At 36.2% G+C, this 17409-nt stretch overlaps 1 protein-coding gene across 2 annotated transcripts; it reads left to right on the forward strand.

Moving 5' to 3' along the window:
* Window positions 1-997: 997 nt before the first annotated feature.
* On the forward strand, window positions 998-14327 carry LOC110101714. Of its 2 annotated transcripts, XM_020829719.2 has the most exons (6): window positions 998-1147; window positions 1789-1992; window positions 2192-2271; window positions 3155-4882; window positions 4968-5115; window positions 13459-14327. In XM_020829719.2, the coding sequence occupies exons 2-6, from the start codon at window positions 1911-1913 to the stop codon at window positions 14100-14102; spliced, it is 2682 nt and encodes an 893-aa protein (XP_020685378.1). In that variant the 5' UTR covers window positions 998-1147; window positions 1789-1910; the 3' UTR covers window positions 14103-14327. The 2 variants fall into 2 exon arrangements, with proteins under 2 accessions (XP_020685378.1, XP_028552402.1); XM_028696569.1 differs by lacking the exon at window positions 1789-1992.
* Window positions 14328-17409: the final 3082 nt, after the last annotated feature.

A 17409-nucleotide genomic window follows, 5' to 3' on the forward strand; every position in this document is an offset into this window, starting at 1 on the left:
TAAATGAGCAAATTCGCCACCCAATATATTTAATGAATATTATCTTATACCAACTTAATTTTCATCTTATTGGTTATTTATTGAGCCGATCATCATATAATTTAGCTTAATTTTACAAGCCAATCTACAGGTGATAATACACCATAAATCCACCAAAACAAACCACTAAGGACATAAAAATGGTGCCAAATGGAGGCCCCAATTTGCACAAGACCAGTTCATTCCATATATGTTAACTTATCCTTTCAATTAAGAATAAATATATAATTAATTAATTTTTATTAGGAAAAGAAAGACAAAGTTAGTGATGGACACCAGGTAACAATACAACAATAAAACAAGCTGGAAAAAGTTTAAAAAATGGCGCCAAATGGAATTAACGTCTCCCAACTAACCCAACGGACTTTCCAACGAAGCTCTAATTTCTGTCTGAAAAGTATTAAAGAATGCTTTATTTTGAATCATCAACTGCTACTTGTATTTATAATTCTATCGAGAATGATGGTTAGTTCAAAAAAACAAAAAATTATATACGATTTGCTTTTGATTTCACATTATTGGGCCTTCTGGTCAGAAAAAAAAAACTGTTTTATATGGAGGAATAATGCTTCAGCTGTGATATCAGTGGATGCTGGCCAGCAATTTCGAGATCAAGTCAAAGGACTTATAAATGATCTAGAGATTGAGTGTTTTTTTGGGGGATAAAAAAAGAATGGATTTTGATGAAGCGGTGCAGTCAAAATTCGTTTTTTTTTTTTATTTTAAATATGTAGTCAAAGTTCAGTTTAGGCGCTGATGATTTTCATTTGAGATGCAATATCAAAGTTTACAAGGGTGTCAATGCAAAAAAAGAATGGAAATGGTGATAAAACGGAAATTGTGACCTAGCTTTCTCACATGGCGTCAGCTCTGTAAAAGAGTAAAAAAAATGGAGTAAAAATTGGGCTTTGAAGAAGAAAACAAGAAATATTATTACGAGGTAGCAGGAGCCGTCTTTGCTTTACTTCTTTATTCTTCTTTTATTTCTTTCTCCCCTATTTCCATTCATGAGAGCTTGTAAAGGGTTTACATTACAGCCATTAACAGGGTGCCGAGCACCAGGCTGTTGGCTTTACCCTTCTTCTTTGCGAGGTGCTGTCAATTTATGGTAAGGAAAACAAATTAAGGAAGCAGAAGGATGAGGATTTAATTGGGATTAAGTGATTTGTGTCAGAAATGATATACACATTTCTGTTGATTTGGGAGTTTTCTTTTTTATCATGGAAAAAAGTTGGGATTTTTCGCTTTCTGGATGCTTAAAGAACTTGCATGTGTTGTGAAAATCTCTTATTCCTCATCTGAGTTTCAGTTTTTTGTGAGGATTTGATCAGGCTGTTGTGTTCCTTGCTTAATCAATGCCTGCATGCTCTATTAATGGAAGTTTTACCTAGACCTAATTAGTACTGTATTTAATATGAATGGTGAATCCTTTTCTTATCTGTTTTGATTGCATTCTTTGAAATGAAATCTTTTTCTTCTTTTCTGACTTGCTTTTCTTCTCATGATTGCCTTAATTTAATTCTTGGTGAAAAAATAAAATGGAAAAAAAAGGATCATGTGATGGGTCTCTAAACCGTCAATTTGCTTTAGGAAGAGTGCAATGTTTAAGGATTCAATAAGAAAAAAAAGGCTTTTTTTCTTTCCAGATAAAATTGATCTTTTATAGGAATGCACAGAGTTCCTCAGTTTTCCTGATATGATTTTTTTTTTTTCTGTTGAAGACTGAATCATATAATGCTTACTATGCAGGCATCAAAATGCTTGTTTTTATGAGATGATATCTGATAGTGGAGAGAATAAGCATTTGTTGCATATTAAGTAGTAAGCTTTCCAACTTTTTGAAAGCTGAAATTTCGTGATATCTAAGATTCATGGGAGGGAGGTCAAATGTTTCTTCATTTGGTGGGTCTAATTCAGCTAGGCACTTGATTACACACAACAAGCACCATGATGGTAAGATTTTACAGCATTTTGGTCATTCCAAATTAGCTTCAATAGACAACGTATGATATTTTAATATGCTTGAGTTCTACCTAAACCTTATGATGAGCACACTTAAAAAACAAAAAAACTCTTTTTGGTCATGCTTAATATTGCTTTTGCTTTACACAATTGGTTTTCATTTTTAATATAGGTATTGCAACTTGTGTAGGTGTCGAAGCGCCTCGAAATAGCTTGGACTTACCTCTGGAAACAACTAATAGGCATCATGTCATTAATGAGAATTTAATGGTTAGTTATGCTTTCCTATTCCAAATCAAACTTCTTGTCGAGTTGCAGAGTCCAATTTCTTCGCTTTAAAGAAAACACACTTCACTATTGGGATTGGAAGTGCGGCGGGGAGTCCGCCTCCCAAGGCTTTGGGGGCCAAGGCTCCAAAAGGAATCCAATTTTTGGGGGTTATTTTACTAAAGATATATTAGGACTTCTAGGATATTTTTGGGTGCCCTCTATTTTTCTTTAGTATATTTGTATCAACTGAACTAGGACTATAATTCTCCATAATCAAATCATAATGAAATATATAGCGACGAACGACGATGATAAGGCATGTGTAAAATTCCTTGTTTTGATGCGTTGATTTTCTTTTTTGTTTTACATTCATTCCATTGTCTATATTTGAATGTGATTTTCTTATTCCCAACGCTTTCTAATAGCTAAAGCATGCTAATAAATTGAGAAAATTCTTACATTGTAAATAGGAAACATATTTTATAAATTTATGATTTTATTTCTACTCATTCTACATTTAAAAATGAAATCATTATCGAGGAGATTTTGAGAGAGCTTGTTGAGCTTAAAATTACTTTTTGATTTCTAACTATATGCATCCAAATGATGAATCTATGAAATTTCATGATTTATGAGAACATGTTTTCAAACTTAAAAGTACCCGAATGTGCTCTTATGGGAATCATTTCAATGGGTTTAAATCATATTGTTTTAGTTTTAACAGCTTGATATTGCTAACTGTGAGTTTCTTAACTCTACTATCATTTGTTGCAGTTATTGTCTAGGTTTTTTCTTCTATTTAAGTATTTCGGTTATCACTTATGTTGAAGTTAGAAAAGCTACCGATTTTGCGCTCATTCAATGCAATAATCATTGTTGTCAGGTAAAGATACCATCCTCCGAAATGAACCTTCATCACAAAGGAAATACTCCAGTCAAGTTGCTGATCAATGAGGAGGTTAGTAATAGAGAAAATACCAAGCGCAGTGGACCTAGTGTTGTCGCTCGCTTAATGGGCATGGATACTTTGCCACATGAAAAAGGTCATACAATTCATGCAAAGGAATGCTTCAACGAAAACCCGAGGAAACACATATCAAGAGTGCCCCGTTTTGTGAGTGCTAAATCTGAGTTGAACTCACTTTCTTTGACTACTTTCGCCCAATCGAAAGAACAATTGCCTCGGATCTATAATAAACAACAATATCCTAGCTCGTCGTCCAAAAACTTGAATTCATTTAAACCGCACCGAAGAGAGCATCCACAAGAAGAGCTACTGCAGAAATTTAAAAAAGAATTTGAGTCATGGCAAGCATCCAAGTTATGGGAGAGTTCAAGCAATTTCGATCAAAATGATAGCAGTCAAGGATTGAAAGATGAGCCAAATCTTGCATTTGAAAACCTCAACATGGAGAAAATGTCGAGATGTATAAATACTAATAAAGCTCAAGTGCGAAAGAAACCTATAGAAACAGATATATACACTTCGGTGAATAAAGTTAAATGTGCTCCAAATCCGGCTGATGGTCTCTATCAAGATGCCAATCTAGATAAGCAATGTGTCCCCAGAATGAAAGATGACAAGGCTATAAGGAGGAAACTAGCTGCTAACAGTTTTGAACCAGTACCAAGAACTATGTTTCAGGAGAAAAGAAGTAGATCTTGTTCACCTACAAGGATAGTGATTCTGAAACCTAGTTCTGATATTAATGAAATAGAAGAGCCATGGAGTGGCTCATCTGATGCACTTGAAAAAGCTAGTAGTATGGAACATTTTCTTGAAGAGGTAAAGGAAAGGCTCAGATTGGAAATGGAAGGAAAGGGTAGAAATGATTCTGTCAGGAGGGGTAATTCAGCTCATACTTCCCTACATGAAAGGTCAACCGACCCAAAACAGTTGGCCCGGGATATCGCAAAGCATATCAGAGAAAGTGTTACCAGGGACCTTGGGACAACATCAGTAAGGTCGGAATCCACCAGATCATACAAGAATGATTTTCACGTAAATGAACAGGAATCCCAGGAGTCCATTAAAAAAGATACAAGAAAAATTATATCTGATAGACTAAAAAATGTGTTGATGGATGATCGTGAGATTGAGAAAAGTAAGTTTAATGAAAATTCTCTCAAGATAAAAGAAAAGGAAAGATCAAAATCTATGACTGATTTCTTGAAGGAGGGAAAAGGTGCTAGCTTTTGGGAGGATAAGAAAGCTGTGAATGAGTCAATTCCTAAGTACTTAAGGAGGGAACAGATGAAAATGGCCGAATTTGATGATGATGCAATGTCACCTCCAAACCTTATTAGATCATTTTCCGCCCCGGTCTCAGGAACTGCTTTTGGTAAACTTCTGTTAGAAGATCAGCGTGTAGCAACTGGAGCTCAATTAAGTCGAAGGAATGAAACATTGGAAAATGATTCAGGAAGAAACAAAAAAGATGGCTTGAACTTTAAAGGCAGAGTTTCCATTTTGAGACGAAATCTCAGTTTTAAGGGAAAAATTTTTGGTAAGAAGATGCCTTTAATAGGGGAATCAACCTCAGAAACTTTCAGTTATTTGAAGTCCATCGATACCTTGCCTTCAGTGATCAGAAATTATGGAATAGTAGAGGTAAACTCCTTGATGAAATCAATCTGCTAAAAAAGCTTGTTTTTTTGTTCACAATGATTTCTGATATTCATTTGCTTCAATTTAGGACAACTCTACGGAGGTTCCACCAAGTCCTGCCTCATTTTACAGCAGTCCAACCACTGAACACCATAGTCCTGTATCCCCATTAGAGGTTCCTTTTGTTGAAGATCATTCTTCAACGCAAGTCTCGGGCGAATTAGGCACCCTTCTCGGTGAGAACTATTTTGAATGCTTTTGTGTTGTATCAGCTCCACTGCTTTTTATTTGTTATTTCTTCGATCTTTGACGCCTTCACATATGTTATTGTAGATGGTTTGACTTTTACTAGTAAACTAGGAGCATAAATCATTGGTTTGTTTGGAGTTCTTCCATACACCCATGACCATCGGGCGGTGATTTGGAGTCAAATTGCTATAATACCAACTTGATTTGGAATTGTGATGTGGAATCTCTTAGAATTAATGGTAGGATTTAAATTCTAGTTTCCTTGAAGAACCAGGAAAAAAATTAGCATTAGGGTTTTTGATGATGAGGACTAGGGTTTTATGAGTTTTCCTATGCGAATCTTTGTACATGGAGGGAATAGAGTTTCAAATATTTGTGCAAGGACCTTTCAAGATGATTCCAGACATTCATTATTAATTTAAACCCTATGATTAAAATACAATGTCAATATTTTTGTTAAAAAATATCACATGTTGAAGTGTAATATCATAACAATCAACAAAATTGAAACCCTAAATTCTTATTATTGAAAAAATCCATGAATATTATGTTCCTTGAAATCTTAGAATATGAAGCTTTTCAAATTAAAGACAAGATAATCTTTATTTTATGGGAAAAAAAGAAGCAAAAAAATCAATGAATAAACATAGATATAAAATTAGGGTCAGTAGAGGAATGTTAAAGTGACACATACGCATAAAAGAAGGGAGAGAAAGAGTCGACTAAAAAGAAAATTTCTCTTAAGATGGAGAGTTTCAGGCATGAGAGATGGAGGTGCGATACTATAACAAGCTCGATAGAGAACGATAAGTGTGTAAGGGCTCAAAGAGTTGGAAGAAGATTGCAACTAGAAGAGGCATCAGAAGTATTAAGGCTTCTGTGAATAAATGAGAGCGGAGGGAACTTGAGCCCAACAAAAAGTAATGGAAGTCAAAATGGGTTTTGAAGTAATACTAAATCAAACCATCATATTATTGAATCAGATCAAAAAATATTTGAAAAAAAAAATCTTAAAACATTCTCCTTGTGTGTCTTACACATGTTGCTTTTATTTTGGGCCACTTTTATTTTGGGCCGTGTTCTACCCATTTTTACTCTAAGTTTGACAAGAAATACCTTAAACACGATTTTAAAATCGTCAAACATGTGTAGGGGCATGCCATAGGCGTTTTCGTGTTGGACGTACATCTTGTATGAATACGAAGGTCATTTTAAAGTGCTTGAGCTTCATAGTCTATGACTAAATAATTTAGATGCTACTCTCAAGCTAGAAGCAAAAATTCAACTTTTTTTGTGAGCCCTAGGATACTACACCTGATTTTCATTTGATGGTTTTATAGGAAGCTTTCTTTCTTTCTCAAAGAGATGAAAAACTTATGTGACATGAATGAATATTGGTGTGGCAATGATTCTTCTATACCACTCCAAATGTACTTTTCTACGTTTAACGCACACCAATTGGTACTTAATTGAGTGTGTAACTTTTTAGTGCTCCAGAATTTCTTTGTGAAATTTTTCTCAACTCGAATACGACACAGTGCAATGCGAAATCTATAAAATATACTAGAGAAGCAATCAATGATATGATGTGTAAGCTATAGAGATTATGTAAAATGTAATTGATGTGTTGCACAACTTCATAACAAGCTTGCAAAAAATATACTAGAGAAGCAATCAATGATATGATGTGTAAGCTATAGAGATTATGTAAAATGTAATTGATGTGTTGCACAACTTCATAACAAGCTTGCAATCAATTAAATCTATTTCACACAAATGATGATGCAAAAAAATAATGGTGTTTAATAAATCATTAAACTAGTGAGAGTGCTTAACTTTAAGCACAAACTTAAGGAATGATAACACTACACAAGCTTATTGGATTACTCTTTTTAAATACCAAAACAAAAGTGTCCACACAATGATGGTATGATGGTTATATAAATAAATCTATGCTTAAGAGAGAGCAGTTGATTTGTTAAGTGGAATGATTAATATTACTTAACTAGTTTAACATTTGAATAATTTAATCAAGTAGATCATCACATGAATTTTAAAGCTTAAATAATAAGTGAAGTGAATGTGTAATGATAGTAAATCTAATATATTGAACAAAAATGGACAAAATCTATATTTATGTGGTTTAGTCTAGCCAATGGCTTATGTCCACACCTAAGTACCCTTTATACTTAGAATTCCCCTACATTTGTAAATCTATCATGCACAATGCACATCCGAAAAAAAACCATCCCCAACACTTCCTTCAAGGGGAAGCATGCCTTCACACTCTCTTACTTAAAAGAGGGATCAAACACCCACCTTTGTTATGGGTAAGGGAAACTCTTTTAGGCCAATACTTATCAATTTTATAGGAAATGCCTTTTTCCAAAGTGATTGAAGACCATGCTTTTGATTGTCTAATGCTATCACAAACTATCACAAGGATTATGCAATACAAAATACGTAGGGATTGCAAGATACCTACAATGGAAATACAAATGCAAGACTACGAGGTTGTGATAAAATATATTATTATTTTATGGTCTTAATCTTAGGAGATTTGAATCAATATTCTCTATTTTTAGTACCAAAGCTCCGAGTGAATTCGAAATAGGCCATGTGCGTGTTGCATGTGATGACAATAGGGGCGTAAACGAGTCAAGTATCTGTCTAATCGAGCTATGCTTATTTAGTTGTTACTGAGCTCAAGCTCGACTCGTTAAAAAATTCATAGGATCGAGCTTGTTTAGAAAGCTCAAGCTCGACTCATTGATTGAACTCAATTTCTTAGTTTTAAATTAAAAAATTTCTTTTTTTTTCTAAATTTAATATTTTAATATATAATTAGTTTACAATTATTAAAATATATTATATAATGCTAATTTAAATTAATTATTAAATACATTTTAATTTAATCAAGCGGTTCAACGAGCTTTCGAGCTGAGCCAGACTTGAGCTTGAGCTCGAACTTGTAGCTCGATAAGCTCAACTCACGAGCTCTTTAAGAGTCGAGCTCGTGCCAGCTCGGCTCACTTACACCCCTAGGTGACAATGATAGCCTCGACATCCGATATTCACTTGAAGGCCATATGATGCTCATCGTGCTCTTCTTTGCGACCATTCTATTGTTGTGGTAGTCGTGCTAGATGCACCATAAAAGATGACACTGTGATAGTTCACCTTCCACCATCTAAAGACCGGATGACCCTTGTTTTGCTATCATCCACAGCTATCCTATTGCCACCATAACTACATTAGATGTGTCATACACAATGATAATGAAGAATCAACCCACGCCATTTGAAGGCTTGATGATGTTCAAGATCACTTCAAGTAATGCACAACAATTTGCACCAGTGCTGCTCAAAGATGCTATTGATCTTTTCTTAAGGTAATTATATTGAGCGTCCTACCAGTGTGAGCAAGATCGGCCTAAGTGTCTTTGACATCACCTTTTTTTCATCTCCGTCGCCCATGAAGTACATTGCATTTAGTGATCAGCGGTGGACCATTTCTGTAGAAATTCTAGAAAATAGTATATTTTGTAAAACTGAGCAAGGCCTCATTATTAATTGGTGGTGGACCATTTCTGTACCAATTCTCAAAAATAGTGTACTCTGCAATTGAGAAAGGCCTCACATAAAAATCCTTCTTTCTCCGACTGTGTATGTACAGGTTTCTATGTTGAGACCACATAACACTTACTAACAATGTAAAATTCTTCCAACACGCAATAATTTTAAACCACTATAACATTAAAGAAACAACTCGCTGTTTTTTTAGATGCTATTTCTGAAAGACCCAAGCCGGCAAAGAGGAAGAGAGAGCGAGGGAAAGAAAGAGGAAGAAAGAAGATTCAATATTATTATGTAAAGCTATGTTACAGGTAGTATAAATAGAGAGAATTACACAAGAAAGGTAACGGCTAGGACACGTGTACAAGAGGATAGATCATAACAGTCTCCTTCAAATTAATCATTCATAGATTGGATGGTTAGTTTGCTTCGGAGGTCGGAGAATCTGGATGGTGGGAACGGCTTTGTGAGAATATCTGCTATTTGATCTGTTGAACTGATGTGAGAAATGGTAATTGCTCCGGAGTCGATGTGGTGCCGAATGAAGTGGAAGTCGATCTCGATGTGTTTCGTTTTGGCATGAAAAAACTGGGTTATTTGCCAGAGCGATAGCAGAGGTATTATCACAGTAAATGTGGATGGGAGATCTTTGCTGAATTTGAAACTCTTCGAGTAGACGACGGAGCCAAAGTACGTTGGATATAGCGGAGGCCAGGGAACAGTACTTTGCTTCGGTTGGGGACTTTGCAATCGTGGGTTGTTTCTTGACGGACCAGGATATAAGGTTTTGGCCTAGAAACGTACATAACCCAGAGACAGATTTCTGATCGGTTTAATCTGTAGCCCAGTCAGCGTTCGAATCTGACTGGAGGTGCAGACTGTTATGTTGGAGTGGGAGACCGTAGTGCAACGTTCCTTTGATATATCTGAGGAGCCGTTTGAGAGATTGAAAGTTTCGGACGATGGGAGAATGCATGTGTTGGGAAACAGAGTTCATGGTGAACAATATATCAGGACGGGTGATCGAAAGGTATTGTAGAGAGCCGACAAGTTTGCGGTAAAGCTGTGGGTCATTGAACGGTTGATCGGAGGTATGTCTGGAGGCGGATGGCGGTGTGATCGGCGTCGGAGCTGGTTTGCATTCGGTGAAGCCTGCCGTCTGTAGGAGATTGAATACGTAATGCTTTTGGGATAGAAATAATTTTGATTTGGTGTGGATAACCTTGATGTTGAGAAACAGAGATATATCCCCAAGCTGTTTGATCTGAAAGTGAGATTGTAGCTAATGTAGAAGAGTGTGAATGGTGTTCTGATCATTGCTTATATGTAAGATGTCATCAACGTAAATTAAAATGTATAGTTGTATGCTGTGTTGATGATAATCATAAGACAAGGGTCAGAACGACTAAACCGAAGCCAAAGTGTTGAAGAAAGGAGGTGAATTTCTGAAACCATAAGCGTGGAGCTTGTTTGAGGCCGTAAATGGACTTGCGAAGTTTGCAGACGAAGTCTGGATGTTGTTGGTCGGAGAAGCCCAGGGGTTGTTTCATATAAACATCTTCTGGAAGATCTCTGTGAAGAAAGGTGTTGGAGGCGTCGAACTGAGAAATTTGTCATTTGCGAGTCAGAGCGATGACGAGTAGTATACGTATAGTAGGCATCTTGGCGACTAGGCTGAAGGTTTCGATGTAGTTGATGCCGTATTGTTGATTGAATCCTTATGCGACTAGGCGGGCTTTGTAGCGGTCGACCTATCTGTTTTGTAGTTGTTTGATTTTGTATGTCCATTTACATCCCATTACATTTTTGTTTGGAGGGGATGGAACGAGCGACCACATTCCTTGACGTTGAAGTCCCAGGAATTCGTCGGACATTGCAGTCTGCCAATGTTGATGAATTTTGGCTTGGTTGTATGAGAGTGGTGTATTTGCGGGTGTGGTGATAGTAGATAAGTCGAAAATGGGTTTTGGTTTGGTGATGCCAGATTTTAGTCTGGTTTGCATTGGATGCGTGGGTGGAATTGTGGTATGTGGAGATCAGGAGATGAGTTGATCGGGTAGCTGTATGGGAGAGTTGTGAGATGTGTCAGATTGAGAGAAATCGGATTGAGGTTTGTAAGATGTAGTAGATTGAAGTTGTTTTGGTTGGCTAGGAGGAATAGAAACGGAGACAGGAGTGAGTAGGAGAGGTGAGTATTGGGTAGTGTTGACAGTGTTATCGGACGAAGGTGCAGGGGACTTATACGGAAAGATATGTTCATCAAATACCACATTTCGAGATATATGAAGCTGATTAGTATGAAGATTGAAGCAGCGATATCCCTTATGAAGATATGAGTATCCTAGAAATATGCATTCCTGTGAGCGAGGAGTGAGTTTCTTGGGAGCATACGGTCTTAATAAGGGAAAGCATAAGCATCCAAATGTGCGAAGATAGTTGTAGTTGGGATGTTTGTTATGAAGTTTATGATAAGGGCTGGAGAGTTGAATAGATTTGGAGGGCAATCTGTTAATGAGAAAGTTTGTCTTTGCAAGAGCATCAGCCCAAAATGATTGAGGTAGGTGAGCAGCATGTAACAGGGTCCTGGTGAGGTCGAGCAAGTGTCTATGTTTTCGTTCAGCCATACTGTTTTGTTCGGGGGTGTGAGGGCAGCTAACTTGGTGAGCTATGCCGTGACCGAAGAGATAAGTTTTGAAGGCGAGACTCGTAAATTCACCACCTCCATCTGACCTAATGATTTGGAGTTTAGTGTTGAATTTTGTTTAAAAAAGAGAGTGAAGATGTTTGAATTTGTTGAATGTTTCAGCTTTGGAGTGTATCAAGTATATCCAAGAAAATATGGTAAGATCGTCTACAAAGATCACGTAGTATTTAAATCTATTTAGTGAAGACGACGGGAAGGGACCCCAAACATCAGAGTGTAGAAGAGCGAATGGGGTATTTGAAACAGAGAGATTTTTATTAAAAGGTTGTTTGTAACTCTTTGCCGCATTACAAGAATTACAAATATAAGCATAATTGAGATTACATAAATCTGGAATATTCTTGACTCATTTGGACAGAGTTTGGTGATGAGGATGTCCAAGACGGGCGTACCAAAGTTGAGTGGAGGAGATGTTGGCTTGAAGAACAGTGGGCCTCCGATTGTTTTGAATTTGAATTTGGTACAGACTGTTATGGAGACGACCATGAAGAAGAGGTTGGTGGTCCTGACGATCCTTAATGACAAAGCCAGTAGCGTCAAAACAAATGGAGATGTTGTTGTTAGCGGTGTGTTAAGAAATTGAAAGTAAATTGTGAGAAAGAAGAGGAACATGAAGAAGATTTCGTAAGCACAACTTACGGGTTGGGTCCAGTAAGAGGAGGATACCTTGGCCAGAACTGTGAATCGGAAGATTAGATCCGTTGGCAATCGAGACAATGTTGGAACCTTGATAGGAGGACGGTTGGTGTATATGGGTAATGCCGGGTGTGAGATGCAAGGAGACACCTGAGTCATGAACCCAATTGGATGTGTTCACGTCATTGTTGTGAGACAACATGGCGCGGGGAGGCCATGTAATGGTGGGAGCATACTTAAAGTTACAACGGTGCCAATAGTTCAAGGCAAGATGTCCGATTTTGCCACATATTTGGCACGTGGGGCGCTCCGAAGCGGGAGGTGGACGGGGTGAGTTGTAGTTCGAGTTCGTTCGAGTTTGCTTATTCCGATTTGGAATGGAATGATTTTGGTTTCGTCCACGATTAGACGAAGTACGATTTGTGTAAAGAACAGTTGTTTCGGGATTGGAAGAAGATGATTTTTGCTATTTGTTTTGGAGATTAATCTCCTCACTACAGAGTGAATAGTAAAGAGTGTCAAGATCGATGGGGCTAAGAGACGTCTGGATGGCAGCTTTGAAAGGATTGTAAGAAGCGGGAAGACCATTCAAGAAGTAAAGGATGATGTTTTCGGAATCGATCTTGGAGATGGATGCAACAATATTGTCGACGTTCGAGAATGGTCCAGATTTCTTGAGCGGTAGAGGAGGAAAGAACATAGGGAAGGATAGATGGAGAGATTGTAGAAAAGAGAGCGAAAATGAGGTTTCTATCGGCAAGAATCCAAAGGCAATAGGTGGAGCAGCTTTGATCTGTAGGACATGGTGTGTCTCTGGTTAGATGGCCGGAAAAACCGTTCGCAGTAAGTGTTGAAGAAGTTGTAATCGCCAAATGGGGTAAGTGTCGGAAGATAGTTGTATGGGGACAAGATTTTTGAGGTTTGAGATGAGAAACTTGAGATTGGCGGGGATTGTGAGATATGTGGTGATTTTGGAAAGGTTGGAGACGGGAGGGATAGAGGTTGTTGATTCTTCTTGATCTGTCATGGCTTGCGCGCTCTAATACCATGAAAGGCCCAAACTGGCGGAGAGGAAGAGAGAACGAGGGAAAGAAAGTGTAAGAAAGAAGATTCAATATTATTATGTAAAACTATGTTATAGCTAGTATAAATAGAGAGTTACACAAGAAAGGTAACGGCTAGGACACGTGTACAAGAGTGATAGGTCCTAACAATTTCAAAATATTTTTCATCTTCTGGAATAAAGTGCTTGTTTTGCATTTTCTGTAAATGTTACTTTTTTCCAGTGTTTTCTTTGGGTTTTGGGCCTATATCCCCTTCCTTATTCCATATCAACAATTGCTTTGTTCATTTAGAACTGAAATTTGCATCATATATGACACTAACCTGAAACCACTTTTCTAATTTTCTTCCAGATTCTGGAATTCATCCAGAACAAATTGAAAGCAAAGACTCTGAAGAAGTGGCAACTGAAGCTCAGCTTAATGACACTAATGAAATAATGCAAATTGAAAGCCATGCAAAGTCTTATGTAAGAGACATCCTTATTGTTTCTGGGCTTTACAAGGCTTGGCCTTTAGATCAAGCGCTTTCAACGCTGGATGGCCAAACAGAATCAATCTCTTCTTCTGTTTTTGATCAAGTAGAAGAAAAAAACTGTAAACCTGAGAAGATAGAAGCCAACTCCTGCAAACTCGGTGATATCGACATGGATCGAAAGCTGTTATTCGACTTGGTGAACGAGGCTTTACCAACTGTAATTGCTTCTCCTGTGACCCCTTTGATGTCTAGAAGATGGAAAGAGAGTTTAGCACAATTGCCTTGTGGAATAAAACTGCTTGATGACTTGTTTAATCAGATTAAGATTTATGCAAATCCTAAGGTCGTTCAACACCAATCAATAGATAAGGTGGTGGCATGGGATGTCAAGTTGAGGCCTTGGTTTACTTCATCTTATGAGGACATTGGCTATGTGGAGAAGGAAGTAGAGGGGTTGATTATTGCAGAGTTGATTGATGAGTTGCTATCAGATTTGAGTTGTTTCATGGTGTTGCAGTGATGTTTTTATCATGTAAATTTATGAAAAGATGATTAAGAAAGCTCGGTGATTTGCAAATATTTACATGGAGTTGGATTTTTTTTTTTACTTTTTTTGCATTTGTTATTGGTTTGGTTAATTACCAAATAATGAGATTGTATGAGACACTGTGTGCATAGTTTGTAAGTGTTTGCCTCATAGTTAATGAGTGGTAATTGTATTATTCTTACACAACAGTATAATGAATTTCAGTATTTATATGCTTGTGTATTAGAGGTTTTTGAGTTTCTCAGTTTTATTTCAATGATGTTATTCATTAGGAAAAGATAAGTGAACTAAGAAGAGTGTATTATGCTCATAAATCTCCATGATTTATGTTCTTAATCCAAGAACAAGTTGCTACCACAGTGCTACATAGTTAGAAACTTTTTTTCTGCTGAAAGGTTGTTAGCCTTTGAAAGAAGCCTAAAAGCCTGATAGGTTTGATTTTGCTATACCATTATGATATTTTTATGATGAGCCACAGAAATTTTAGCTTTGACAATGAAGGAAGCCATGAAGGGAGCATATTTGATCAACCTAACAGTTTGGGATCTATGATGACCCAATAAACTTGCTCTATTGAAAATTAAAAGTTGCATTATGCACTTTTGAGGAGTTTGTTGAGCTCCTCAATTATTGGCTTCCTTTGATTTAAGAGCGACTTATAATGATAATACATTATTTTCTACAATTCATGCATTATGAATCTCATAAGAAGTAAAAAAAAAAAAACTTGAAATAGTCCCTCAAAGCAATGCAACTTATAAACTTCAGGAAAATGTTAAGAAGCGATTTAGAACTTTTGAAATAGGTGATTATGTGATGGTTCAGATTCGTCCGAAACGATTCGCGAAAGGGGCTATTAAGAAACTACATGCTAAACGTGTTGGACCTTTTAGAGTGGTGAAGAAAATTATTGATAATATTTATGTGGTGGATTTTCACCTCCCAAGCTAACTTCTCCACGTTCAAATCCTCCTATAGCGAAAACTTTATTTTCTTCCTCACTATTCTACCTTTCCAAGGAAACCTAGCATCTACATTTGCAATGAGGACATCGATTTATCAAAGAGTAAGGGTTTCAAGGGGAATCCAAGGAGGAATTAGCCATCATTTCATCAAGGACTCCATTCCTCGCATTCATGAGCGAAGTATCAAACCCTTCCCTTGTTCTTCTTCTAACTAAATATTGATCTTATCATTTCATCTACAGTAGCATCATCTCATATGTGTTAATTAATTCGTCAAGCCCTATTTAAATTTGAGTGATTGGAAACTCTTGTGACTAATCCTTTTTTAAATATTAGACTTGTATCAACCCATGTTAGCTAGTCTAAATTAATTCACCTATCTTTATTGTTTAGCCTTTACTTGTTAATTTTTTGCTATCACACGATTTAATAGTTCAAATTTTTTTATTGTTCATAATGTTTTATGAAGTTTATTTGCTGTCTTTGATGTTATCTTAGCATAAATCTCTAATTACATGACTCATTTCACTTAATATTGCATCAGAGTGATTCCATTCTTAAGCCTATTTAGTACACCCTGACCCAAATGGAATTTACTCTGAAATTTTAGCGAATTTATCCTTTGATCATTAATAGAATGTCCCTAGGCTATTAGAAGTCATTGGATTCAATTGGACTCATGAATATGACAATTGGACTTAGCACAATTTGACCCATATGGGTCTAAAAGAGTCAAATAATCGGAAATATCTTAAATGCCAAATTATCCTAATATAGTGGACACTGAGTCTCTTGATGATACTTTAAACATGACCCAAATTTGATCGAGTCAATTTAACTAATAATTTGATATACTTGATTAAACAACTCAAAATTGCCCATAAAAAGAAGATGCACTTCCAGGTTATTTAACCTAATCGTTTGGCTTTATCAACCCTAAATTCTTAAGAGTGATTCAATATGAGGATGTTCAGAAATATTAACATGTTGGTTAATTGTCTAGAAAGTTTATGAACTCAAATGATTTATGGTTCCTTGTATATTACATGAAATACATTCTTATTTGAATTTTGTGGATGTTTTATGTATTGTTAAAATTTGGCAAATGGATACCAGTTCCAATGTGAAAATACGACTACAAAATTGAAGGGAACTTTTGCTAAATATTATTTTTCTTGATTTTCTCTTTAAGTTGAAGTAAGTAAATGATAAGATTGTTACTTACATGTGAAAATAAAAGATTGAATTTTAATTAGTACACATAAACAACTTCTTTGGCGAGTTATTAAATGAAGTTGTTGACTTGATAAATGAGGTTATATATCCTAGATATAGCTACCAATTTTTTGGTTGAAATCATATACTTTTTGGCGAGATTTTCATCATTGGTGGAAGGTGGGTGAGTACACCTTGTTAATTGGGTGAGTGATCCCTAAGCTAAGGATATTTAGTTTTGAGGCTGGGTGAGTAGTCCTCATAGGATGGGGCAAGCAATCTCTAAAAGATAGGGCGAACAAACTTGACAATTGAGTGAATGGGCTTGTTTGCTGGACGTGTAATCCTTTATAAGTTTATGACTTAGACATCAATTTGACATGATTCTAAAAAAATCATGGAGAGTTAACTATCTTTGTATTACCTGTCCTATCTACTATCTACTTGCCTCGAGTTAACCAGATCCAAGTAAGATAGTTTTGTGTGTATGAGTTTGATTCAAGTCAATCCAGACGAGCTAAGTCATTGAGGTATTTGAGTGTTCAGGCTTGTTCGAGTTGGATCATGATAGTGCCAAGTTCTTAAGAAATTTGAGGTTTGGTTCGATTTCAATATAGTTGGGTTGATTTTTTATTCAAACTAATTTATTTATAAAATATGTTAAGAAATCTATCTTAACACACCCCTACCCCCTCACCCTCATTGCCTGGGCAAATTATTGGGTCAGGTGACCGAAGCCATCTCTCCGTTCGGTCGCCAATAGAAATGCGACATCTGTTAGGCGTTTTTTTTAATTTAATATTTACGCTTTATGTCTTTTCAGAGTTAGTGACCCGACCCGATAACGCCTTTCATTTGAAAAATAGAGAATTGACATACATACTACACAATTCTTATACCTAAATTTTAATATTTACTTATATAATCAAACAATTTAAATCATATAACAATATCATTAATATTACTTTTTAAAAAAATATATATTTTGGATGCATATATTTTTTTATTTTAATATAATTGACATATTAGGCTCATATGTAAATTAATATTAAATATATAAAAATTATATTGCATAACTAATTAAACTCTATATGTAGTTA

Source organism: Dendrobium catenatum, unplaced genomic scaffold, assembly GCF_001605985.2.
Source record: "Dendrobium catenatum unplaced genomic scaffold, ASM160598v2 fragScaff_scaffold_772, whole genome shotgun sequence".
In the NCBI taxonomy this organism is placed as follows: domain Eukaryota; kingdom Viridiplantae; phylum Streptophyta; class Magnoliopsida; order Asparagales; family Orchidaceae; genus Dendrobium; species Dendrobium catenatum.

Bases quoted from the DNA above. Each gene is read 5' to 3' on its own strand.
- LOC110101714 (XM_020829719.2), top strand. From the start codon at position 1,911: ATGGGAGGGAGGTCAAATGTTTCTTCATTTGGTGGGTCTAATTCAGCT. The intron at 1,993-2,191 runs GTAAGATTTTAC...CAACTTGTGTAG, and splicing joins ACACAACAAGCACCATGATG to GTGTCGAAGCGCCTCGAAAT. The intron at 4,883-4,967 runs GTAAACTCCTTG...GCTTCAATTTAG, and splicing joins GAAATTATGGAATAGTAGAG to GACAACTCTACGGAGGTTCC.